We start from the raw sequence: 27,015 nt of genomic DNA, 5'->3' as shown, positions 1-27,015 counted from the left end.
CTGCAACCATGACCAACATACGGTAAAATGTCACCAGAGTAAGTTAGAAGGCAAGGGTGAGGACTCAAGTGCAAGAAGCATACTTGTTTCTCACCTTCAGCTACAGATTAGAAGTCTCTGAATCTAACTGTATTTCCATCCCCAGCAGACCCCACATACAAGTTATCACCAGAAGGAAAACAAAGCTTGTCACACAACAGAAACTGCTTCATTTCTTTGTTAAGGATGAAGTGCTAAATACACTTTTAGTATTGTTTTAATCGATAAACAGCTGAACCACTGACATCTGTTCTCTACACCTATTTCTTCTTTGTCTTCTAAACAGCTTCCCCCTCCAAAGGTCTCCATTGTATTTCCTGCGTAATTTTCCACAAGGCAAGAAGCAGTGTGGCCATGGCTAGGTGAGAGCTTTGTAGGCTACTGCTTGGCTGCTTGATCTCTTGTAACCAACTTGCCATCACCAGCAGTTTACATATAGCTATGTTCTGTCTTTCTTTTTCTTTACTGGTACCACTGGTTTGGTGTCTCTTCTCTACTGAGAACATTTTTTCTGAAACTTACCTTGAAGGTTTTATACCTCTTTCATATTTGACTGAAACCGACACAGAAATTCAAAGAAGACATGAAAGGCATAAGGACAGCATTAAAGCTCTTTAAGAACTAAAAAAGATAACTGTTTAATAGGTTAAGTAAACAGAGAATTAGAAAGTAAGTGATAGAGTAACCTCAGCAGTTATGATGGAATATATCTCCATCACTGCTTAAAGCCATAGGCATTACAAATACAGAACACAGAAACACCAAAAGTAGACATTTTTATCTAAACAATTATAGGTATAGAGTTACATGCCAAATAACATTATGATGTTATTGCTTTGTGTAGTTACGAAGCACAGAAAAAAGGAACTGAAATTGAACACTAATTTAAGAATTCCTTTTATGAAGTAAACATAAACTTAAAAGCTAACAGACAAGGAATAAGTACAAACAACCGCAACTCAGAACTACCTGTTGCTGAATCTTAGGTTGGTCCACGGCAAGAGGTATTAGTGTTCCTACAATAACGTGGAGGTGGCTCCCTAGAGCATCATTGCAACATGTAACTGCTGTGTGGCAAACGTGATGAAGAAGATCACAACACAGTGAGAAGCTGCGCACGGATATGTCTCTGATAACAGGTCTGCCACAGGAAACAAAAAATTAAATTAACGAAATACAAATTGCCATTGTCTCAAGTATTAAGCTATTATACAACATGGAAGAATAGAGGAAAAAGACGAATATGAAGAATCTTTATGGGAAAATTTGATTCTAAACAAAAATTATCAAGGCTCTAAGGATTTAGCTCAGGAGATAAAGGAGAACTGAAAAATACACAAATTGACTGAAACACCTTAAAAATCAAGTAAAAAGCATACAGAAGAATGTATTTCCAAAAGGGAACAAAATAAAAAAATAAAAAGGCTTTTGGATTATTGACACCCATGACGTAATTGTCATATTTACCTGCTGTTGATGTGGTGAATCAGGGTATAAATTACATCACGGAGGACAAAAGCCCATGCTCCTCCTAAACCATCTTTTATCTCTTTAAGTAACAGAGTAACAAAGAAATGATAAATTATAAGAACTCTGTGTCTCTTGTAGACATTGTTTGTATCTGATGCATGTTTACAAAGGGCTAGAAGAATTTTCTGGAATGAATCCTAAAAATAAATAGAACTATGAGTAAAAAGATCATTCATAATGCCAACAGATATATACTGTATATCAAAAAAAAAAGCTAAGCAATAGGGAGACATATCTATATGGACTAAGACGTTAAAAAAATTTAAAGAATTTATTCCACTGGCTGGCAGTACTAACTTTGACGCTTAAAAGTTTTAGACAAACATGCTTCATGAAGTTTTTTTTTTATTATTATTATTTTTAAATTCATTATGGATGGGCAAAGTAAGCTGTGTTCTTCACAACATATGCAATAAAATAGCATTATCTTTGTAAAGATAAGTTTCTAAGGAATTATGTTAGAAAACAGGAATATGTTTATGCTGCATCATTTTATATACCTTCTTATTTGCTATTAACAACAGAAAATCAAGTGTTTGAAAATATGACAGACTACAGAATTTCACACTGTCATTAAGGAAAGCTAACTTTAATATCTGAATTGTAGAGAGTAATTAGAAAAAAACTGTCCAAACATAATTACTTTAGAATGTTTTCAGACATACGCCAAATAAATAAATTACATCTAAATTGTATCTTGTATACAGACATTTCCCCAGCCTTTAATTCCATTTATACATTACTGGATATGCATTATGTAATGCAATTATACTCTAAGCCCTGGAATTTTTGTGAGGTTACCATATCCCAGAACTTAGGACTTCTTCCTTTTCACAAGGCAAAAAAGAGAACAAAAATGCATCTAAGTTTGTATTTTTTCCTCAAATATACATGATGAAAATGTCTAACTAAACTTAAATGTACCCATAAAATGAATTTTATATTCTAAAGGGAAAAAAAGTCATTATTACATACTTTACATACTTACAGGGCTTTTAGTAAGAACGGCTATGAGACTTTTTAATTTGCTTTTATGACAGCTGCTAATATAGTCCAAGGTCGCCTTAATCACGTAAGACGGAAAATGAGGAGGATTAGGTGAAGGATCCAGTTCCCTGAATGAATAAATAAGAGGCTTTTTTTTTTTTTTTTCCCAAGTATCAAACCCCATGTGTTAAATGACATATGTCTCATGGAATAGAAGGAAAAGTCCTAGGAAATCCTTTCTACTTTCAGTAAGTGAGAAGCTCTCTAAACACCAAGCAGAGTGACACACTTTTTATTCCTAACTCTGTTGCCCCTATAAGGCAATTTTCAAGGTCTCATTTCTCTTTAACACTCTTTAATTCTTTTTTTGAAAGACCATATTGCTAAAATATATATATATATATATATATATGCCTAATATAAGGTACTTTGGAGGAAAATCTAAAAATGAAAATGAAACTATTTTTAGCATTCAAATATTTCTATTAGCTGGGAATTAGTTAATTTGACATTGTTTAAGCAATTTTCTTACCAAGTACAAGAGCAGCCACTACAGGAACTGCTAAGAAAAGGTTCACTTTCACTTCTGACTTCTAAATATTTACAGACCTTTGAAAGAATGACTTGAAATTAGTCATTAAAACCTGGCTAATTTTACTGCAAGTAAAATTTTACAGGGTGGCTTTCCATCCTAGTTTAAATTCATCTAATCCAACATTGCCATAGTCCAGAGCTTATCAACATACAATGGAATTCTCTTGCGCACCTATTCATTCTTTCCATTAACCGACATATTGTAGAGAGATCCCCCTTTACTGCTATCACGGAATAACTATTTAGAAAGGATGCACATGACGTATCATCACTAATGCAAATAAAGTCCACTAATTCTCAGTTTCAAAGTTATCTCTTCTTATGCCTGAAGGGCACATTTTAATACACAATGTTATACAAATACACTCATATATAATGTTATAGAAATACATAAAAAAAACCTACAAATTTTTAAAAATCTACAAGTACCTACCCTATGTATTTACTGAGATGAGACCCTTCTGCCTCCTCATTAGGTGGCTCATGTAAGGTCATCAACAGTTCAACCACAATTTCTGATAAATTATTATGAGATAAGTTGTCAATTTCCTAGAGGAGGAAAAACAGTATTTTAGTAAGAAACGAATTAGCTAAAATAACTTACCACTTTTTTTTTTTCCTTCTGTGAAAACCAATCTTTTCTTGTCTGGATTCTCTATTTGTTGAATTAGTCAAGACATACAATTTATTCAGAAATTACACCTGGCTAGGTCTTACCTATGACAGTCACACGCAGAAGAATTGCTTCCCTTGCATTTGGAAAAAAAAAAAAGTAAGATTAATTCTTACTACTTGTTCTGTATACAGTCTGCCTCTGGGGAAGAAGGAGAGCCTTCAGAAAGTATTAAAAATATTTTAGGAGGAAAACATGACTTACATAAAGAGATACGTAACAGGGGAACTCAGGCTTGTATAATTAAACTTCTTTTTATCACGTTCTGAAATAAATTATACTTCAGATACTGTCTGCCTGAAGGATACTATTGAACCCAAATTACTTGAAAAATCTGGGATACAAATTCAGCTAGCTTGGCTGTATTACAACAATAATCTCGTATCTATAAACATGAATTATTTATATTTTTACAAAATATATATATAGGAGTTTCCTTCACGTCATACAACTCAATTTACGCATTTAAAACTGATACCTGTTTCCCTAAGCAGTCTTCATCCTTAAGCACGTCATACACTTTAGAAGCTGTACCTCTTTGCTGTGCTACTTCACTCTTTCCATGGCTTTGATAGGCAAAATATGGGAGGATGTTCACAAGTATCTTTGGAAAACAGTCTGCCAAAACCTGCCTCCAGTCTTTTTCAATCTTGTTGGCCAGTGATTTCACATCTTCAAATTGACTTCTAATGACCAGGTGTGGAACCAAAACTTTGTAACAAGACCTACATGTAGTAAATACATTTCCAGAATGTCCTTGAATTGCATTTTTGAAAAAATCTCAAGCATAATACAGCAAATATCATTCTCCCACTAGATTCCTCTATAACTAAGCTTGTTAATTATTGTCTAGCTACTGCTACACAAAAAGTCTTTGCAGCATAACTATAGTATACAAGATGCTAAGAATACATTAGAAAAGCTCTCAATACTTTTTCCTACAGTAAAATCTTGATGCGTAACTACATTTAGATATTTGAAACCTTGTGTCATAATTGTAAATAAATCTAGATAAACTACTTTGACATAGCAAATTTACCTGTAGAATTCCTCAAGGCTAGTATAGTTCAGAAGAACGTAAGGGAAGGCAGACAGGTTGTATCCACTGTCATTTATTTTCAGCCACTCCACCACCAAATAGTCTAAATGTGATGTCATGAAGTCTTCTATACTTTTATAGCCAAAAATGTCAGATACTTTTTTCAAAACCTGTGCATTAAATAAGATTTAATTGCCTTGGAAGAGGTAGCATGCAAAGAAAGGACAAACTGGTATATATTTTGCTGGGTAAAGACTGCACATAGAACAAGAGACATTGAGTAGAAAGTGATAAAAATGAGAGAACACACACACACCAAAAAAACAACCAGCATGATAGACTGTAGTATGAACAGCAATTATTTCAGTACACCCTTATGAAGAGCAACATAAAAGTTCATCAAGACACATATCATCTTCCAATATACTGCATTTACTTTACATATTTTCCACATTGGAAAACTCAACTTACTTTTAGAGGAGAGAAAGAATTTTTAATGAGTTCTGAAATCTTTAGTGTTCAAAAATCTATTCGTGTTTTAGATCTGTGCTTTTAAGGTACAGGATTTACTGTTAAAATTGCTTTTTATGATATCATTACTTCTGTGTTAACATTACACAGATCATTAGCTTTCATTACAAACTCATTCAGATATTTAAGTCTCACATTAGCCATGCATTGCATTAAAAAAAATAACAACTTTCAAAATTGACAAAAGCATTTTGCACCATTACAATTTTGCTTTGCTTCATTTATAACCTAAATATAAACCAGATTTTTTTTTACTTGCCTTTTTCACAAGGTGAAGTTCTAACCCATTCTCTTTCACAGACTGGCAAATGGCAAACAAAGCTTGCTTTTCGCATACAGGACTGCAGCACAGAACCATGGTTACAAGCATCAGCAAAACTGCTTTTCTATTACACTGCTTATCCAAGAGATCTTCAGAACTTGCATCGCCACTAACCTGCAGGAAGAAATAATGAAGAACTTACATAAAAATTCTGTTAAAATAATCTAATGCTGTTAAAACAAATTGATTGTTAAAACAATCAAATATCTGAAGAACTAAATTAATAAGTTAGAACAAAGGGTGCTGATACAAACACTTCTGAAAAAATTGCTTTGGTTGCTTAAAAATTAAATCCCCCAGCTGTCTGCTCCACCTCTCAACCAGAATTTACTGCCTCCATCATGTTAGCATACAAGCTTGTATCTCATATACTTTAGTTCACATGTAGTATTAGCAACTCAGACAAAGGCAACACACTTAGCAGATAAATAACTGAGATACTAACAAGTCTCCTCTTGCTCCTCTGCAAAATTTACTGCCTCTAAAGCAGACACAGCAGCAGGATTTTCAAGTTTGGTTTTTTTTTTTTTTTAATTATTATTTTTTATTAATTTCCTAATAATAACATATGTATTACCATGTGAGGAGAAAAGCACAAGCCACTAATGCATACATGCAAGAGCCACCTTGTGATTCAAATACAGTTCTTCCTTTCCTAATGCACAGTGTTGACTAGTGACAAATACTGAATAAAAGTAACATAAAACTGAACCAATGACAGAGGCTAATGAGAGATGACAGCAAGGTTTGGTGACAGAGCAGAGAGCTGGGGCAACAGAGAAAATGAAACAACGAAGAGCTGAAGCAACAGAAGTCTGTAGGCAACAGATGGAACGAGATCACAGGGATGAAGCCTCAACAGCAAGCCCAAGCTACAGGACAGCAACCCGGCACAACAAAGAGAGAAAACACAACAAATAGAGACAGCAGGTGGAAATATGATAGACAAACAAAATATTACGGAAAGTGTGGATGACTAGGCATGGTAGCAAGGAAGAGGGAAAAATGAGACACTAATAGAAATATTAATAGTTAAAGAAATTCTGCAGTAATATACACCACTACATTTCCAGTTACTACCATTAAAAAAATACTTTTTTTTACTTGAATTTTCATCTGAATATTTTATATTTTAAGCAAATTTTAATTTTGTGGAAATCTGTGTCGTAATACCACTGGAAACATTACCTTACCAAAATATGTAGTATAAAAACAGAACTGTAAAAGTACATAATTTAAATTTACCTTCCCACCTATTCACTATTTATATATTGTTTAGAATAGTACGGTTCCATTTTCCTTTGATTCTTAAGTGTTACAGTAGTGAAATCTGCAACAAGTAGCATTATACAATCAAAAGCATACACTGAAAAAGCTGACAGATTTTTAACGTGGACAAAACAGACTGATTGAATGTATAAAGGATTACCATGTTGTTCCACCACCTCAGATTACCAGAAACCATGAAGAATTAATATTCTTGGAAAGCTAAACACACTTATTTCAAAAGTCATCACATTCACAACCTGAAAATTTGGCAAAACTGATGATTAGATCTTGTTACCAGATTGCTCATTCCTTCCTGAACTCTGAGATAGGCATTCTCAAAAGCCTTTTGCTGGAGCTTCAAGGGAAGAGGTTTTGACAATCCAGAAGAATCTTTCTGTTTCACATCTTGAAACAAGCTTCAAAAAAAGAATAATTATTAGCATAACACTTAGACTACAGAATTGGTGCATATTGTGCAAAGCAAATAATAAGATTCTGCTTTTCTATACACTCTAATTTTCTTCTTAATTTTCTTGTATATAGCAGTCCTTCCTTCCTCTCCCTCAAACTTTTTTCAGTAACAGGAAGATTATCTGCTGGGGCTAAAAGCTGACATGAAAGGTCCCCAATCTCTGCCAGTGCAGGAATCCAAACTTCAATTAGTTGTCACAACGGAACATTCCGCCTCATGAAATATGTTGGGAATACATTTACTAAACAAATGTACATGTATAAAGAGTTTCTCAAATACATATATATGTATTTATATATATATATATACACACACACAGTATACTATATATATAGATATATATGTGTTTACATATAATGTATATTAAATATAATGTATATTAAATATATATATATATATTCAGATAAAGGCCCAACTCACTCTGCTACAAAAATTGGAACATCATAGTGAATTGGACCAGACATCACTCTAGCTATTTCTAAGTGACCAACAACAGATACCTAGGAAAGGTCACCATATGTTCGCTTTGTATGTAGAATAACACCCTTGAATATATCCTAATATTTGACCACTGGGGACCTAGGCAGATCATGAGTTAGAAGTGGTGACTATATTTAGTATCCTTCAACGATTTTCTCTTTCATGAATTTGTCCAGTCACTTTTTGAGCCCCTGTAAACTTTGGGCATCTAGACAGTTAACATAGTAGGATAACAATCACCATAATTGAATATTGTATGAAGTAAACCATATTTTCTTAGAATCTTGAACATGTTAGCTTCACTTGATGTACCCTAGCCTTGAAACTGGACAAGACTATCAATCTTCATTTTATTCCACTCCAGATTTTGTAATGTAATATCTCCTGCAATTCAATTCCTTTTATGCTGAAGGGCTACAATTTATACAACCAATTGATGTGTGTAAAGTGTTCCTTACTTTTGAACATCCCTTCTCCACTCCTACTCCAGTTCCATTATATTATTTTTTTTTTGAGAAATGGAAAAAGAACTGTACATGGTATTCAAATATACAAGATCCTTTAAAATAGTTTCCATGCTACACAATGTGACCAACTTATTTCTAGAGGATAAACAACTATTTCATATTCAAGTTTTGCATAATGCATCTAATGCAAAAATTACAATTATACACAGTTTATATATATGTACATAATTTTATATATATATATTTACATATATAATATATATACATATATTTATATATATACACAGAATACTTCATAGGCTTTTATATTCCCTCAAGATCAATGCCCCAGAACTACTAGAAACAGCAGGTATACAATAGCAGAAGTAAGACCCAATTAAAGTTAAAATTACTGTTATTCTTATAAACAGAAAAAATATCTACATTATCACCTGGTAATCGACTTTGCAGCAAGAATGCAAACCTGATGGTGACTATCAGCGAGAAAATGTGGGAAAGCATCACACACAGGAAGATCTCCATCTTTTAAATTAAGGATAGCCCACTTGGAATAAGGATCAGCCTGAAAAAAAATGAATATTGAGGTTTAAAATATACAGAATACTTACAGTGATATACTTACTGATGTATGCACAAAAATCTTTAGAAACTGTTTTCAAGCACATCGTAAGTATATATGTAATATGCTAATGAATTTAAATAAAAATGGGATTACCTCAAGCAGGGCTTTCATGCAGTTTAAAAGCGCTACTCTTACTGGTGCCGTGCATCTCTTTCCTTGAGATAGCTTCCTGAAATACGGAACATTTGAATAAATGAAAAAGTTGCCAACTATTTTGAGATAAAGTCTAACAAGTTAGTTTCTGCTGCTTGCAGTTCATTCTTTTGTGCTTAACAGGTAAGTTTGGCAGGATTTCATGATTTTCCTGGTAATCTACAATAATAAGTAATATTTATTTTTGATTGCTCAAGTTATCATTTGTTATCCAGTACTTGTGATACTTATCCAGTTGAGAGTAAAATCTTTGTTAATATACAAACATGTAGTGTTTATTTCTATAACACTATCATCTTAAGGACTGTAAAGACACTGATACAAATACGACATAGAAATCCGGAAAGTTAAATGCTGGATAAAGGAAAAGCACATGGACTCATGGGATACCAACAGCAAGACACACAGTCATCACGTGGATAATGAAGTTAAAAATCTTATGCCCAGCAAACAGACTTCTGCATTAAATAGATAAAACATACCAAAAGGCTTCAATAATTGTCAAAAATTGCCCTTGAGCATCTCCTGTCTCTTCTGCATGTGCGCTGGACTGGCCCAAACTTACTGCTATAGGCAGCAAGTTGTTTAAAATTACTTTACAAACATCTTGGTCTCGACGGTAGAAGGAACACACAGCACTGTGAAACAAAGAAAGAAAAAAAATCTTGAACCACTAACCAGCTCTCAAATCCTGTAGCTGTTGAACTGAAATAGCTCTAATAATGCTAAAATAGTTTCTCTCTTACGAAAGAGGTTTAAGAAGCATAAGAACTTCATCTTCAGGCAAGAGGTTTTCTTCAGTAGGAAGCTCCTTCAAAAGGACCAAGTACTGGGGAAGACAACAAAAAAAAGAACCAAAATGGAAAATAATTCTTAAGAAAGTATGTAGACTACAAGAAAAACTAGAAGACATTTTCAGTAACTGTCACATAGAATGCCATCATGCAGTAAGGATACCTAATGTCAGCTCTTATGTGTTAGAATCCTACCATCTTTTTATGCACACTGTCACAGTAATATTGCTTATGAAATTTTTGCATTTGGCAACCAAAAGTATTTCCTTTGTAAACTAAAACACAGATCCTATTCTATGACAGAGACCATTTTTAGGTATTTAACAAATAATTAATGATAAAGGCAAGATGTTTATACTTCTCAGCTGTTTATTTTCTAATTTACAACAAATTCTAACTGCTCCTTCCCTGCCTACCCCAGCGCACTTCAAAACATCAGAAGTAGCTTTTTTCTGGTCTTCTCAGAGGACTGATGACAAGAGAAAGGGCACTAAGAATTTACAATTTTAAAAACAGTACTGGAACAGAGGTGAGTCTTCTGTAAAATAATCTCACACTCACCATGTGCAGATGCAATGGCTTAGCACTGTCAAAGACGCTCCTATCAGTTAACATCAACAGCTTCCTCCGTATATCAGAGGCTCGGAAGCTCACTGTCTGAGTTTGGACTGTAGTTGCACAAATACATAAGAACCTCAAAACTTCAAGGAGGAGTAAATCCTGCTTTGTCAACTGTTCTTCAGCTAATGGACTCACAGCACCTGAAAATAAGGTTCACATGTAAGAAATGTCTCTCCAAGTACAACAAAAAAGCTTTATAACATTTTATGTCTTTACAAAACTAAGTTCTTATAATAGACAGAGTACTAGAAACCTTTATTTGTTATTGAGCAGATACTGCAACAGTAAGTAGTTTCTTGAATGCTTCCTACATCTAAAAAGGCCCTCTTTAAAACAAATGCTTTCAATGTTATGTGCTCATACAGATGGATTATTTCTCCCATCAAAGTACAATGAACACAACAGAACCGTTTTTTTTGTACTGTTCACTATTACTTAGGATGTATTCTAAACTACAGATTCAAAGCTTCCCCAACAGTGAAATTACAACAATTACCACTATATTAATGTCCTCATTTCATTATAAATTTCAATTATAACCTAAAAGAAATAGTTACAAATGTCATTTCCCGTCACATTTAGAGCAACTTTCTGCAATCCCAAACTTTAGAACCATTTATTGGATGGCTGGAGAAGATATTTCTAAACACATTTATTCAACATGATGGAGAAAACAAACCAGCTCTTTGTTGCAGTAGTATAACACCATGATTTCCTTTCCAATAACAAAACAGAAACCGTAGTCCTGATTAGAAACTAAAATACACATCATTTTAAGAAAGAAATTAAAGTGAAAGAGAACATCAGTACTTACAGGTCTTAACAGCAATAAACACCTGTCCTAAGAACATACAAATTCATGTTCCTCCTCCTACTGGTCCAGAGATACAAGAAAGCTGACCTTGCCAAGAATTACTGATCAGCAAAAGAAATAGAAGAGGACTACTTTTAAGAAAATGAAGCACAACCTAATGACAGAGACAGGTAGTCTACAGACACACCTTCTCTTCTTTTCCAAAACTTCTGACTTTGAGCAAGTTAACTAGTTGCCTCCATTTCACTATTTGTAAAATAAAAAATAAACTTCTCATTTCCAGATGAGCTACAGTACTTGATTAATATCTTTAAAACACTACTGAAATACAAAAATTGTTTAGAATGTACCTGGTTCAACTATTACCTGACTAAAAGCAGAACAATATGGTACCTAACTGTCATTCAAGGAAAGAACAATTTGTAAAAACAAGGCAGAAGAGAGGGGTCTTAATCTTTTGCAGATAGTTTTGGACAGAGAGAAAGCTTACCTGTTACATTTTGCATGTCACCAGATTCGTTTGTACCACTGACGTCAGTCACTGAATGACCGTCAAATAGATTATCAGATACCTGGTTATCTGCTTCCATTATACTCTCCTCAGGATCATGCCCCACTACATCCATTTCTCCTAAGTCACTTGGTTTTCCAGTAAATGTCATCTGACAAGAACACAATATTCTTTTAAAGTTGGCTTTTAACGACAGGAGAAAACACATAAGCATAGAACGAGGAAAGACACTACAGTTTTCCAGTCAACTTGAACAGGTGAAGAAAATAAGGGCTACACTGAAGCGATGCATTTCACTCTTCGTGATAAAACTGTCTTCTAAAGATGTGAATTGTATTTGAACTATTCTCTTCAAGACGTAAGCTTCCTGAGACAAGACACACGTTTTTGTGTTTTAGATGGTGCCAAGGACATTGTTAGTAGTTGAAAAACAATTCTCTGGAAGACACCAAACTTCCCACCATACTTCATAATTACACAGAAATGAAAAGGCAGCATATGGCCTTTTTGAGGGCACAGTAATTACTATTTTCCCTACTAGATGAGAAGCTAACAGAAGGTAAATCCCTCAGGTTCTCCTAACCCGAAAAAAAAAAAAAAAAAAAAAAAAAAGGATTTTGCCTACCTAGACCTGACCACAGCACAATCTGCCAAAATGGGAAGTTTCAAAAGTTGTAGTAAACACAGTGATGTGCCATCCTATTACTTTTGTCATTGAGAAGAGAGCCAGTTACAGCTCAAACATTTAGCATCTACAGTGTTTTTTAAGACACATAAACCCAACAAACTAAAAAAAAAAAAAAAAAAAAAAAAAAAGTTCTTAACATTTCCACATGCATTAAAGTTAAATGTCGTGTTATAGAAATTCTTTCTATGGCATAAAATCTATATATCATTTAACATTAATAAAGTATTAAAAAATTCCCAAAATAGCATTTTTTTAATATGAACAGGCATGCTAATATTGATCAAATATTATCTATTTGTCCTCATTTTTCCCCTATGCCTGTGTTCAAAATATACAAATGTTAAATAGAAATAAGTGCCTTATTTTGTTTGCCTCCAAACTATTATACCATAAGAAATATATCATTTCTGCATTCAGAAACACAGGGAATGTACTTACCAGATTTTTGCAAATATCTACAAGATCATTCATAAATTTTGATGTTAACAAACGTAGGAATATATTAGACAGCATCTTATTAGCACTGTTCTGTAAGAAAGTAAGATGTACAGATAGGTTAATTCATTTTTTTCTCGTATGACACGTGATATACAACTTTGTGATCTCATTAATGAGAAAAGAAACAAAAATTACTTTATAAGCTTTACCTTGGTACAATTGCATAAGCATTTTGTACACTGCATTATCAAAGTCCTCAGTGAATTGATCTGGGCATCTTCATTTAGTTTCTTTCTTGAGTTAGAAATGCTTTCTCCGGCATAATGAATGAGAGACTAATAAAAATACAACAAATAGTTCAGTTAAATTCCTTTATATGTTGGCACATGCACAGCACACACACGGACAAAAGGACGTAATTATCATTCATACATTCTGATTCATACAGCTTTGATATTTACAGTGTGCATCAGCGAGTTTGGGCACATTTTTTTTTCCTTTTTTTTCCCCCAAACATTCTGTTCCAGAAGCAACAAGTAAGTGGCACAGACTTGTCTGAAACACTGATATTTTCATCATGAAAGGAAAATATGGTATCTGTCCATAATGCAAAGTTTCGGGATTCCATATTTAAGTGCAAAAGCACCTCACACAACAATAAAAACAACAATAGCTGTCTTCATACTGGCTTAGCCCATATTAAAAAAATTCTGCATGAAAGACCTATAAATGAAAGGAATTTTTATCCCAAATGGTCCTTTGGCACAAAAATCCTTGATTATTTTATCTTTCTAAAAGGGGTGATAGAGAAACATACCAATATTTAGAATCTGTAAATTTGCTATATTGGTATATTGACAGAATTCACTGACTTTTTCAGCAGCAGTAACATATTTAAACCTCTCTGCCTTTTTTTTTTTTTTTAAGCATAAATCAGGGGAAATATTCATGGTCTGAAGGTGTGTTAATATGAATAGAGTTTTTAAAATGATTTTATATTTAATAAACTACTTTAAGTTGTTTGCAAATGCATTGCTACTTACCTTAGCTTTCTGGAACAACTCTGATTTACAGGCATCCTCTTCTGTAAATAAACCAGTGTAGCAATAGCAGCCAAGAACACCAACTGAGAGACTGACACATCGAACAAGATGTTCTGCAGCAACAAGCTTAGACTAAATTAAACACACAGTATAAGCACCAGTGGTTTAATATGATTTTTTTCAGCAAAATACAAATTCTTTAGTCTCTTTTCAACACTTGTATATACATATTTTGTCAGCATGAATGAAGCTTTGCATTCTAGTGTTCTGCATCTTGCATTTGTCTTAGCTCCCTAGCAAGTCCTTTCGGCTCTCCATGTTATAATATTCTCTGCATCTCTTGTGGCCCTTACGCCTCCCTCCTTCACAATAGTTTAAATTCTCCCTGTCCTTTAGGTTCCATCACAGTAATAATTTCAGCTCTCCTCATGTGTAAGGAGGGAGAATGAGAGAACAATTGTGGTGGAGCTGAGCTGCCCAGCTGAGTAAAACCACCGCATCAGGACAAGCAGTAGTATGAGCCTAGACATGGACTACAACACATTCCTACCACTGCCTCTTGCTATCTTAGTAAATTTATGTTTCTTCTTAGCAGCAACAAATTTCAACAAACAAATGGCATGTAGGGTTGTGAATGCCCGCAAATCTACTGCAGGAACATTCTGGAGACCCCTTTTTACCTGTCTAACTTCTTTGGATCAAAGGAGAAGAAAGAGCAGATAAATAGTTTTACTTTCTCTGGGAGAGAGGCCAAAGAGGATTTGCTACCACGTTCTTTAAAAACACGTACCTATAAAAAGATGAAGAAACTCATGCATTCACACTGTTTACATATGCAAAACCAGGAAGAGGTTTTACAGTGCCTAACTGACATATCTTGTTTCAAACCGTAACATTCCCTCTTTTGTCTCACCAAATATTATAGGACCTTAACGACAAGTTGCCAAGGAGGCACAGCACTGTATCAAAATCAAAGCTAGCCTGTCAATGGAATGGGAAGCTTAAAAAGCCTGCTGCTTTTGTCTTCATCAACTTTTCAAGGATGAAAACTACACAATCTCCCTGGGCAAGCTGTGGCACTGCTTGACTGTCCTCAAGCTATAAAACTTTCCTTGCATCAGTGTTAATTTGTTGTTTCAGTTTATGCCTGCTGTCCCTGGCCCTCCTGCAATGCACCACTGCGATGAGCCGGGCTGTCTTCCAGATAACTTTATAGGCACTGGGAGGCTCCCTCAAAGCCTGTTAGGTCCCCCCAGAGCCATCTCTGCTCCAGGCTGAACAAACCCAGCTCCCTCCGTGTCTGCTCACAGGTCTTTAGCCCTTAAAGATTAAGGGCTATTTTTTAAGGGCTTTAGCTCTTAATTACCTCAGTGGCCTTCACTGTCTTGTCCTGGGAGGCCCAAAACTAGATGCAGCATTCTAGACACAGTTAGAGGGCACCAAAAAGAGGAGGATAATCATTTGGCTTGAGCACTGGCTGTGTTCTTGTTAATACAGCCTGTATTTGCCTTTATACTGCTGCCTCTTTTTACAAAACCTATGTGAGACCTCTGTGCCTCAATCTTGGTTGAAAACTGGCAAGAGCTTAAAGCATTACAGGGGCACAGAAGTTGAAGCAAACATCTCAAAAAGTAGCATAACAAAGATCTGTGTGGCAACTTCACACATACTTCCACTTCTACACAGCTTGTAAGTAGCTTCCCACATACATGTGCTTAAGGAAATTACAGTTTGCCAATGATGTACAAAAGCATAGAGCTCTCTGTTTCAAATTATTGAAAACAGTTTTTAAAATGTTTGCAGTTCATTTTTTGCAACGAAAGAAATGAAAATCTCTACACTTTTCGTTGAAAATATATTGTTTAAGAACACATTCATAAGGATGAAACAGTAATTTCTAACTTACCTCAGGAGCATAGCTGCTTAAAAGCTTTTCTGACATTGTCGAAAGGCAGTGCTCCAGTGTTTCCCTAAGATTTTGGTTGATGGCAAGTCTTGAACCAGTCACATTTTTATCTGCAACGTTTACTGCAAAGTTAGTGAAAATATCCATTTCATCAAATGTTGTCTGTAGATAAAGCTCTTCAACATCAGAAAAATCGCTTTCCTCTTTTCCTTGGAAGTGCTGCACACTTGAAGAAGAGACATTGTTTTTTACTTTAGCAGCCAATATATGAACACAGGTCTTTAACACTGTTATTTAAACATTAAAAAAGAGGCAAAATAAATTTTTTTAATTTTAAATTTTAACTTCTGTTAAAAAGTTAATGAAACTGGTTAATCTTTTATTTCTGAGGTGACTTTCACTGTGGAATGGATACTTACCATTTCAGCTCTGTCTGAAGAAACTACAAGGAAAAATAAAGCCTGTATATGCATCATAAGATCTATTGCAGCTCACGTACCAGCAACTAGTTTGTGTTGAGATAGCTGACATCAATCTGCTTCACATCACTGAAGCATAAATTCAAAAGAAGTCTGAAACTAATGGTTTTATCTTTCATTGCAAGAAGTTATACACACTTTAATTTCATTAAGAGCAAGCTGGATATAGTCCAGGAGCTTGAACATATGCATCAGTGAAAGATGCAACAGCATTCTTAGAATTACTCCAAAAGACTCAAGTAACATGTAGCTGGGCCACAAATACTGAGTAGTCTGAGGACACAGAAATTAATCACCTAACCTTTACAGATTTCCTCTGATCTTCATGAAAAATCCTACACTATATGCGTCCTTTAGACTGGAAGTTAATGTTAACAAGCATGAATGCGTATTTGTATAAAGTTACAATTTATTTGAAAAAAATGATATTATGGAGTTAAAAGTATCTTACGTATTTGTGTGTAAAGAGACAAATATTTAGCTGTATTGCTTGAGAAACTTATTCCTCCTAAGATATTTTGTTCAGTACATGAATCTTTGACTCTGTCAGCAACATCTGCTGATGTTTCAACATCTGCTTGAAGCATCTTAACAAATTGCAAAAATTCTTATTTTTATGGGGTATTGAAGATGTTGTACAGAAAGATGCAAAAGAGCTCAAGGAACATTTATGCATTTCATTGTCTCTGATTGATAAAATAGCAAATATAAGCATAAATATTTATTATGATTGATTTAAAAACATACCACTTAGCATCATTTTGGAAAAAAATCATAGCAGCTTTACTGTTCTTCATTGTAAGGCTCACAAGAATTTTTTGTATCATAAGATGAGGAAAATCACTGAAAAAAAAAAAAAAAAGAAAATTATTTTGTTTTTTCTTTCGATCAAATATGCTCTTGGGTTTCCTTTAGCGTGCACAAACGCTGACAAGATTCACTGTGTACCTTCAAAGTGGCTTAAATTTTCACTTAAGATTTCTAACACATACTTCCTATATGTACTATGCTCTGGGTAGATGACTAAACTATGTCCCCAAAAATGATATATGTAAGCTTAAAAAACCTACCTCTACCAAAGCATTACCATCATACAGGTCTGCAAATCCACTTTCCCCCGGACAGTCTTCTGCATTACAGGGCAAGTTTACATATAAAATTATGCCACGAAGACTCTACCTGCAGAGTACAGGAGGCAACTTCACACGTTCTTCCATATCTTCCTCCAAACAGCAGGACAGTACCCATTTCATTATTGCCTCCTTTAATACAGAAACCAGATTTCTTTCACAATTACTCTGATCCATTCCTATGTCCAAATTTTCTGGCACTGAATAGGCAGACATCAGTAATGCTAAACAACACACTGAAGAACTATAATAAAAAAAGGAACAGAGGGCATTTATGAGAAAAAAACAAATGAGTATTTGAGAGAGCAAAGTCAGTATTTTTGCACTTTTGGGGAGCATCAAATGCACAAACAATTTAATAGCATACATACTAGAAAACTCCTTTATTAGAACCTGCATTTTTAAAAGCCATATTTTTGCTAATATAGATGTTTCCTGTTTATTTTAAAGACTGTTTCCGGACACTGATTTCAGAATCAAATATATATTTAGAAAAAAATCATACTTTTTAACTTCGAAAAATCAACTAAACCACATCTCTTTCAGACAGATTTTATATTTTTAGTCAGATTTAACATTTGAAGATGTTTGCCTCTCCTCTTCCACATCTGCTTTTACACTTACGCACATATTTACATCAATTTCAAATGCTTACAACACAGACATGGCTAGTTCTTAACTAGAAATGCAGCCACAATAACAACAATAATAATACTTTGAATAATGCAGTGGTTTTGGTTACACAGTAAAATGCCATGTGAATCAGACATGAAATAATATCTTTGCTTCCCATTTTACCTTGAAGGTTTCAGTGGAGGTCCTGAAAATATCTTCCAGAGTTCTTTATCTGTTACAACAAGGTTTCCTTGAATCATAGCTCCAAGTAACCCAAAGCTCTCCACTTCAATTTGCTGAAAACTTACGCTACGAATGGTAAGAGACCAAACTTTTGCCCAGGTTCTCTTGAGCTCTAACTTGTAGGTGCTTTTCAAATCAGTTTTCTGGCTTTGACACAAAGCTACCTCTTTAAGACACTTCAGCACATAAGGGGTCCTTTCTCCACGTCGCTGCTGAGGCAGTAACTGGTGAAGTATGTTGAGTAAGGGAGGTAGCTCACAGTTGGGAAGACTCATGGGATACTTTGATATTAATCGAGTTGTAATCTGTAACCTTAAAAACACAACGTGAAGCAATCAATATGAAGCATACATAAATGTGTCTTCAAAAGTTAATAAACACTGTATTCTCTGATTGCCATTTCACACTTATATTTTCTAGTATTCAGCTGATTTGTTGATTATCAAATGTTAAATTTGATAATAAACTAGTTCTACTTTTTCACTTGGGAAGTCTGCCTGTCTAGCCTCACTATCACTAGAAGTTCTTACAAGCTGACTTCATTAGCTTCTGACCATGAAAAAGAAAAAATCAGACAAAAATTATTTTTGTCCTTTCGCTAGACTAGCTTGTTACACACTCTGACTCAGGAAGTGACTTCCAGGAAGAAACTACATAAAAATGACAACACTTCAGCAGATATGAAAATTAAGATTCATCAAATGAACAAAAAGTTAAGCTGGGAATGGTGAATTTTGAAAGGATTTTTTTCACAGCAATGGATGCAACTCCACAGTACTCACAGTACTTCTTGGAGACTGCTACCTCTCCTCAGAACAGTGGGCTAACTTCTCAGTCAGGTCCTAAACAGTCACCTTGTCTTAAGAGTGAGCATTAGACACACACACCGTGCCCCTGCTCACAACCCAACTCACTAGCAGCTACACTATTCTAGTACCCTGTACAGCAATTTCTAAGAAAAGTAAAAAAGGGAGGAACGGTAACAGCAAAATCATTTAGTGTAATCTACTGAAGCTAAAAATTCGACATTCTTGAGCTTACAGCTGGCAAGTCCTAGAAAAATCTCTCTCTTCTTTCTGTTACAGATTCCTTCTCCTGGGGAAGCCAGTGGAAGATTTTTCCGAACCTCCTGTTCAGAGGTCCCTAATGTCAACAAAAATTCACCTTCATTGGTGTCCAAGCTAAGATGCCAGGCCTTGCACTTCAACAATTTTTAGGCAAGGTATTAAGGCAAACTGCGAGAACTAGTTCAGAACAGCCAAACTGTTAACAGTTGCTATTCCGTGACCCAGCCAGCTTAAGGCAGCAGTAAACCTCAACTTCATTTCCTAATACTCAAGAGCTGGATGACACATTCACCTACATGATGACTGGTAATATCTAGCACAAAAGACAGATAAAAAATAAGAGGCTGTAATATGTTACACATTGTAACACAATCTACCAGACCCCATTTGTTATTTCTCAGGAAACCAAAGGTATCAAATTTTTAAAGCAAGATACCACTCACTACTTTCCAAATGCTGTGAGAATCTAAGCTTACTGCTTAGATATGTAATTACAGCACCTTCAGACACCTAATTTGAAAGCACAGTGTATGCAGGAAAATAATTTAACACATTAAGATGTCTGTAGTGGTATTTGGTTCATGTAAAGATGTTATTACCAAGGTATGACATCAAAATCCTTCTGCGATCTTTGTAGGTTTTCCCGAATTACCTCCCAGTCTAGTTCAATCCTCCTGCGCTTGCTTGGTACTGGTTCATCACTGGACTGTGAAACCGTATACGACTGGGTAATTTCCAGAGCTTTTGTATCCTCTGTAAATACCTTCATGGAGAGAAATTAGAAAGTAAGAAAATAAAGAGAAGTATTTACAGGAAAATTGAAATGTCAAACTTAACTGGTCCATTTTTACTGTTTAAAGCCTCTTAACAGTGGCATTGGTTACCATTTCTTACTACGAAAGAACTTATGCTTCCATTCTAATATGGAACACTAGTGAAAAATAGTGTAACTTAGAAGTCCAAATGTTCTAACCTGCACAAAAACTAAAAACTAACAACAGAACACAGACAAAAGGAACTAATACTTCAGTAAATGATTTTGAGGAAATGTTAAAGCCGTATCAGCTTAAAAAGCAAAATGTACAATACCATAAGTACATACAACAAATTTATATTCAGATAAAAATGTTACCTGATGACAAATATCAGCCATTAATCCAATCAAATTTTCCTTCACAGCAATAGTTCGTGAGCCTGAAGAATACTTTCCTCTACTGCCTATGAGATTTATTTCATTCACCAGCAAATCATATAGGTTATGTAAGATACTTTGCCATTTTTTGGAGTCATATGCACCTGTACATGCAAGAAAAATTAAAAGATAACACGTGCCATTCACTTCATACAATATATAAACCTACTTAGACAATACGAAATATAGCAAAAATCAGAGCAGAGCACACAAAACTTAACAACAAATGCAGGCCTGCAGAATAAGTCTTATAACGGAGAATGAATGAAATAAAAAAGTGAAAAAACTTAAAAGACAACTTAATCATAGTATATAATAAGCATAGGGAAGAATTTTGAAATATTCATTTCTTTATCTAACTAAGAAGACTACAGTGAAATGCTGTGGGTAAGCTATTGTATTGACTAATTTTAAACTCTTTGGCATTTGTAGCCAAAGTCAAAAATAGCCATCTTTCTTAAAAAATAATGATGCTATAACCAAACTGGGCCATGACAGGCAAACAGAAATTACTGAGTGATGTTTTCTGGACAGTATTATATAGTAAGTCAGACTGCAATCATTTCCTAACACTCAAGATTATATGATACACATGGCAATCTAAATTCAATCTGAACTACTATTCCCTTTGACAAAGACTTTGTGCTTTGATTTAGTAATAACTTTAGGATAACAACAACCAAAATTTACAGGACTTAATACAATTAATGCATACAATTTGCACACAAATTGAAATTGTAATGCACACAATTTGCAAACTTATTTTCCGTGTAGATCTATAAAATAAAACTACTGGCAAGTAATGATCATTTCCATCAGTATTTCCAAGACTCGGTAACAAAATTCAGAAAATTAGCACAATAATTTGAGCTATACAGTGCTAGAAATAAAACAGGGAGCTTTCGATAGTACCTTTTTCCTGAGATTTTGCACCCTTTGGATGATGCATATGAACTTGGAGACGAAATAACTCAATTATTGATTCCTTCAAGGAATCTTTTGGTCTATACTGAGTCCATATATAAAGCACTGTAGGCAAAATTTCTTCTCCAATTTTACAAATCCGTTTGCGACAGTTAACAGCAAATGTATTGAAGAAGATATTCATTGCTGCAATAATATGATCCAGGCCCGCAATACTTCTGTCTTGCCTGCAATATAAACCAAAGACTCAAACTTCCAGAACAAATAATCATATTTCTTTTCACATTAATTATTTAAAAGTAAATACTAGCATGTAACTCTAATCTGAATATTATTTGCATATATAATATTAAGTGCAGAAGTTGTTAATATTAAGAATTTATTAAAAGCGTTCAAAGACAGAACGATGAAATACTCCTAAAGAGGATTACCTGCTACTACACGAGTTTAATCCAAAATACTTTAAATAGTTATTATCTACAAAAGCAGGTATTAACATAAAAAAGGAACACTTGCAACATACCTTGCACACTGCATTGCTCTTGAAAAGAAGTTAAACATATCATATTTTAACTCATCAGTTTGGAAGCAATATCCCCTCATTAGTGTGTGAATTATCCTAGCCACCAAGACTCTATTCATCTTCCCAGAAGGCGTAAGGTAAAATTGTCCATACAGCATCAGCAGATCTGCTAATGTATTTTGAAAGTATATGTAATAGCATAGAGATGTTATAAATACACAATTATACATATACAGACATATATTTAAGATGACTACTTTAAAAATGCTGGAAGCAAAATATTACATTAAATATACATAAACCACCTTTCTGAATTCAGCTGTATGTCATTATCCACTAAAGTTAACCAGGAAGAAAAAAAAGACAGAAAATATACGTGGTCTTGTGGGCACTAGAAGTAAAGTTATACTCATTCTGAGCTGGGATAAAATCTGTTTTGTGTTACACAGAGCAAAATGGCTACAGCCACATGGCCAACTTTCACAACTACTTCTAGATTCAACTCCTTCCACTCTACATTGACTGCTTATAGCACAGTGGGCTCGATTTGCTGTGGAATACACAATAAAAGTACTCAGAAGCAATTTACAGCTACAAATACATTAACAGAGAATTTGGTGCAGCAGGAACAGGTCAACGGATCAGAGCAACTGGTACTGAGACTCACCATATTTCCTTCAGAAGCAGTTCGGATAGTTTACTCCAGGCCCCAAAGCCACACATCCATACTTTGCATTCATTTAATTTTTTTTTCCTGAAGGAAAGGTCCCTTCCACAGATTTTTGCTTTCTTATCTCAAGGCCCATTTAAGAATTACCACACCATGAGCATCATGAGTATCAGAGTAGCACATTACTGATCCACCATCATCATGAGTTTAACATGACAGATACAAAAGCCTTATTACTATTTGCTTTATGCCATCTACAAGTGATGTGATACTGTCCCTCAGTCCTTGGATGGACAGTAGCCAATGCAAACATCCTCACCAGGAAGAAATACTGACTCAGTCCTATGACTTTAGCAGCTGTGCTGGGAGGACACTTTGAATGAAGGTACATCCACCTCTCTCAGGCCTTTTCTCTAAGAAAATACATAGGCAGAATGATCTTTTGGGAATCCCAGCCACTATGACTACTTAGCTCACAGTCATGCTCTGAGTTCATATAGTCCTTGGGATTCAGAATGACCAATTACCACTGAACTTCCCAATGGAAGGGAAACCACTGGGGCCTTCTGTCAAGAACTGACCCCATACTTTCACCACACTTGAATGAACTTCAGGAGCCTGTAGTTCTGTTCGCTAGACTATCACCTGGATGAGTCTGACAAAACTCAGCTCTATGGGTGAGTAGTTCATCAGTTTAAGGTGAGTGAGCTCTTGACAGACAGAATCAAGATCAAGGCCTCTGAGGTATTCAAAATATGAATGCTCTTGAATGCTCTGTGAAGGGCTGATATCAATGACTTCATCCAGAGTTTTGATCTCAGATTCCTGAACTGTGGAGGAGCCAGCTCAGGACAACTACAAATAAATTGCAAGGGCTACTGTTTCACTGTTGTGCAGGCCTTGGTAGACTTACGGACATCTTAGCAGTCTCCTCCAGGAGCTCAAAATGCCACCTTCACCAGGTCTTTCATGACTCTGACCTCTTATTCAAAAGGAATACCAACACATTCTTCCCAAGCAGGCATAGGGCCATTTGCAGCGCTCAGGTGACTGCATCATGGGAGTCAGGGTTGCCTCATAGCCCTACATTACTGGGTCACAAACCTTTAAGCTGGAGACAACAGTGCCGACACCTGATTTAACTGTGTCTCTTCTACATAAAAGGTGGAAGTGGAATGGGCATCAGTGATCTCACTGCGAGATGATGGACCCTCAGGAAGAAACTTGAAGCCAGCATTTCCAACACTCTCAAAACTGGGAGTCCTACACAATTGCCAATTGCACAGCAGGTCAAGGCCACAATAGCACAAAGCTCCCTAACCTGGGGGGATTTCTGTACTGGAACCTCCTCAGGTTGGAAAAACACTCCTGCTGTCACACCCACAGAGCACTTTCTGGTTGAATTCTATTCATAGCAACTCTCTGTGCTCCCTGCTGACCTAGCCTCAAAGAACACACACGGAAGGAAAGCAGACAGATTTACACAAAGCCAAGAATCTGAAGGGTAAGACATGCAGCAAAACAAGCTAGTCAACAAAAAGCTTAAAAAAAAAATTTGATCCCACATCACCAGCTGATCTCATAGCTGAACTTCCTTCAAGAAGGTTGGACTACAAATACTGCTTCTGTGATTCCCTGGGAAAGCAAATACAGCCATAATGTACACAGAGATGCACAGGTAAGAATACAAATACCACATATGATTTTTTAAAAATCAAGATCTGAATATAGGAAAGGGAGTATAGCAGCCAGTGATACAATCTGTCTTCTGGAGGCCATCAGGGTCTACTGAAAACTACCAATAACAAAATTTTATTAACGTGACCAAACTAAACAAGCAGGCACACCACCTCCATTCATGGAGAGACAAAAGCCTAAACTGTAAAAATCATCTCTAAACCCCACTGTCATGCACCATCCTCCTAGCTCTACTTATAGGATAGACACTTTGTGAACCAGTCCTCCACACAAGTCATTGGAGGAGTTGCAGTCCTCCTCACTGCTTGACTCGGCTTTTTTCTCCAAGTCCAATAGGCTGCACATGAGTCACTGCTAAAGAGCATTGTCTAGTGTCTTTTCATAATGGAACTTCTGTTTCTGCCACCTCTCTAGATTTTCATGTTCCCAAGCCCCCATCAGGCCTCATCTAAGTGAGCCAAGACCCTTCATGATCCTTTCAAACACAGCTTTCATGCTGTCCTCCATCTCTTCTTCCCACTCTTATCCACCACTTATCCTCAGGGTGCTCATCCTCACAACCTGGAAGTATGGGATGAGGAGCAGAAGAACCCCTCATAGTTCAGGCGGAAACAGCTAGAGACCTGCTGCTCCACCTGGACTATCACTATCAAATCCATGGGGGCAGATGGGATCCACCCAAGGGTGCAGAGGGAGCTGGCAGATGTGATTGCTGGGCTGCTTTCCATCATCTCTCACCAGTCATGGTCATCCAGAGAGGTCCTGCATGACTGGAGACTTGCTAATGTGATTCCCATCTATAAGAAGGGTCGTAAGGAGGACCCGGGGAATTACAGGCCTGTCAGCCTGACCTCAGTGCCAGGTCCTTAGGTGGATGAGGGAAAGGCTGCTGATGTAGTCTACCTAGATTTCAGCAAGGTCTTTGACATGGTCTCCCATAGTATTCTCCTGGAGAAGCTGGCAGCCCACGGCTTGGACAGATACACGCTTTACTGGGTTAAAAACTGTCTGGATAGCCAAGCCCAGAGAGTGGTGGTAAACGGAGTGAAATCCAGCTGGTGACCGGTCACCGGTGGTGTTCCCCAGGGGTCAGTGTTGGGGCCCATCCTTTTTAATATCTTTACTGATAACTTGGTTGAGGGAATTGAGTGCACCCTCAGTAAGTTTGCAGGGTCATTTCTAGAGTGATAATATCAAATGCCCATTGATGTCCTCATGGGTCTCTAAAATATCCACTCATTAACAAGCCAGTGCCCAAGATGCATGGGGTGCACAGCCCCATGAGCACCTCATGGGTCTTCTGGTTTCCTTTAGTAAGGCTGCATTCAGCTTCTACCGAAATACTGCTTCTACTGGAGTTTGGTGAGTCCTTTGACAATGCAGACAATATACACCAATGTGAGAGCTCCTCATATTTTTTAAAACGATGATTATCTACATCAAGAAGCTCAGAACTTTCAAAAGATAAAGGCCTCATTAAGTAGTTATTTGTTTGCCAAATCTAACTGCTTTGGAGCAACAGCTGGAATCTATGTTCTAATCCTGAGGAGGGAAGCACAGAGGGAGGTGTTGGCGTCTTCTCCCTGGTAACTGCTGACAGGACATGTGAGAACAGCACAAAGCTATGCTGGGGAGGGTCAGATTAGGCACTAGGAAAAAAATTTTTATGGTGAGGGTGGTCAAACACAGGCTTCCTAGAGAGGTGGCTGATGCCCCACACCTGTCAATGTTCAAGCGTCAAATGAACAATGCCCTCATGAATATCCTTTAACTTTTGGTTAGTCCTGAAGTGGCCAAGCAGTTGGACTTGATGGTCTCTGATGGTCCCTTCCAACTGAACTATTCTATTCCATTCAAATCCTCAACTCCTGTACCACATCACTGATTTTATCAACAGAAAACAAACTTATCAATTGTACTCTGAGATTTTATAAACAAACATTAAGTTGGAATCACTAGCAAAGGTTACAATAACCTTTATAAAGCTCATATATTCCTCCTCTAATAAAGCAACTTGCTTCATATAACAGATTTAACCTCCCCTAGATTTATGGCCTTCTGTCCTGCCTCACTTCAGTGACTGCATTCCATTGTGCCCCTCCCTTAGGAGCTTCTGGCCATATTCCGATAGACTCAGCTCACGTGTTCCTACACTACCTAACTGCTACACAACAACTTCCACAGGCTCCTCATGCAACCTGTCTTCTTTGTCTTCTTCAATATCTGCCTCCAACACCCTTGACTTCTTGTCCCATTCCCCCATCTGTCTATTCTCAATCTTACCAGAGCTCCCAGTTCTTACCTGCGGATTGGCAGCCCCCTTTGTCTTTTCCCCCCACCTCACTGGCTTCTAGCCTCAGGAAGCTCCCGCAAATATTTCAAGCTTCCACTCTGACCTCCAATTTCCAGTTCTACCTCTACAGCCAAATGCTACCATCTTCTTTAGCTTCTCTGATCCCACCCTCAGTCTCTCCAATTTTC

At 36.1% G+C, this 27,015-nt stretch overlaps 1 protein-coding gene across 4 annotated transcripts in view; it reads right to left on the bottom strand.

The window, feature by feature from the left end:
* The window catches only part of ATM (ATM serine/threonine kinase), a 68,539-nt gene that overhangs the window by 37,387 nt on the left and 4,137 nt on the right, over positions 1–27,015 (bottom strand). For 3 of the 4 annotated variants that reach the window (XM_068670401.1, XM_068670417.1, XM_068670410.1), the window contains exons 6-30: positions 22,167–22,332; positions 21,632–21,870; positions 20,660–20,823; positions 20,127–20,290; positions 18,401–18,772; positions 17,652–17,846; positions 17,220–17,315; positions 15,994–16,219; positions 14,088–14,219; positions 13,254–13,379; positions 13,045–13,134; positions 11,898–12,069; positions 10,534–10,733; positions 9,925–10,007; positions 9,661–9,816; positions 9,119–9,194; positions 8,835–8,965; positions 7,280–7,400; positions 5,653–5,829; positions 4,863–5,032; positions 4,302–4,548; positions 3,584–3,699; positions 2,558–2,684; positions 1,507–1,706; positions 1,009–1,180 (exon numbers count right to left, since the gene is read on the bottom strand). In XM_068670401.1, coding sequence (XP_068526502.1) covers positions 1,009–1,180; positions 1,507–1,706; positions 2,558–2,684; positions 3,584–3,699; positions 4,302–4,548; positions 4,863–5,032; positions 5,653–5,829; positions 7,280–7,400; positions 8,835–8,965; positions 9,119–9,194; positions 9,661–9,816; positions 9,925–10,007; positions 10,534–10,733; positions 11,898–12,069; positions 13,045–13,134; positions 13,254–13,379; positions 14,088–14,219; positions 15,994–16,219; positions 17,220–17,315; positions 17,652–17,846; positions 18,401–18,772; positions 20,127–20,290; positions 20,660–20,823; positions 21,632–21,870; positions 22,167–22,332 — 4,118 coding nt within the window. Of the gene's footprint in view, positions 1–1,008; positions 1,181–1,506; positions 1,707–2,557; positions 2,685–3,583; positions 3,700–4,301; positions 4,549–4,862; positions 5,033–5,652; positions 5,830–7,279; positions 7,401–8,834; positions 8,966–9,118; positions 9,195–9,660; positions 9,817–9,924; positions 10,008–10,533; positions 10,734–11,897; positions 12,070–13,044; positions 13,135–13,253; positions 13,380–14,087; positions 14,220–15,993; positions 16,220–17,219; positions 17,316–17,651; positions 17,847–18,400; positions 18,773–20,126; positions 20,291–20,659; positions 20,824–21,631; positions 21,871–22,166; positions 22,333–27,015 lie in introns of those variants that run through there. The other variant, XM_068670427.1, reaches the window with a different exon arrangement.

Source organism: Anas acuta, chromosome 1, assembly GCF_963932015.1.
Source record: "Anas acuta chromosome 1, bAnaAcu1.1, whole genome shotgun sequence".
Classification (NCBI taxonomy): domain Eukaryota; kingdom Metazoa; phylum Chordata; class Aves; order Anseriformes; family Anatidae; genus Anas; species Anas acuta.
Note: the sequence above shows the minus strand (reverse complement) of the source record. Positions and strands in the feature narration are given on the sequence as shown.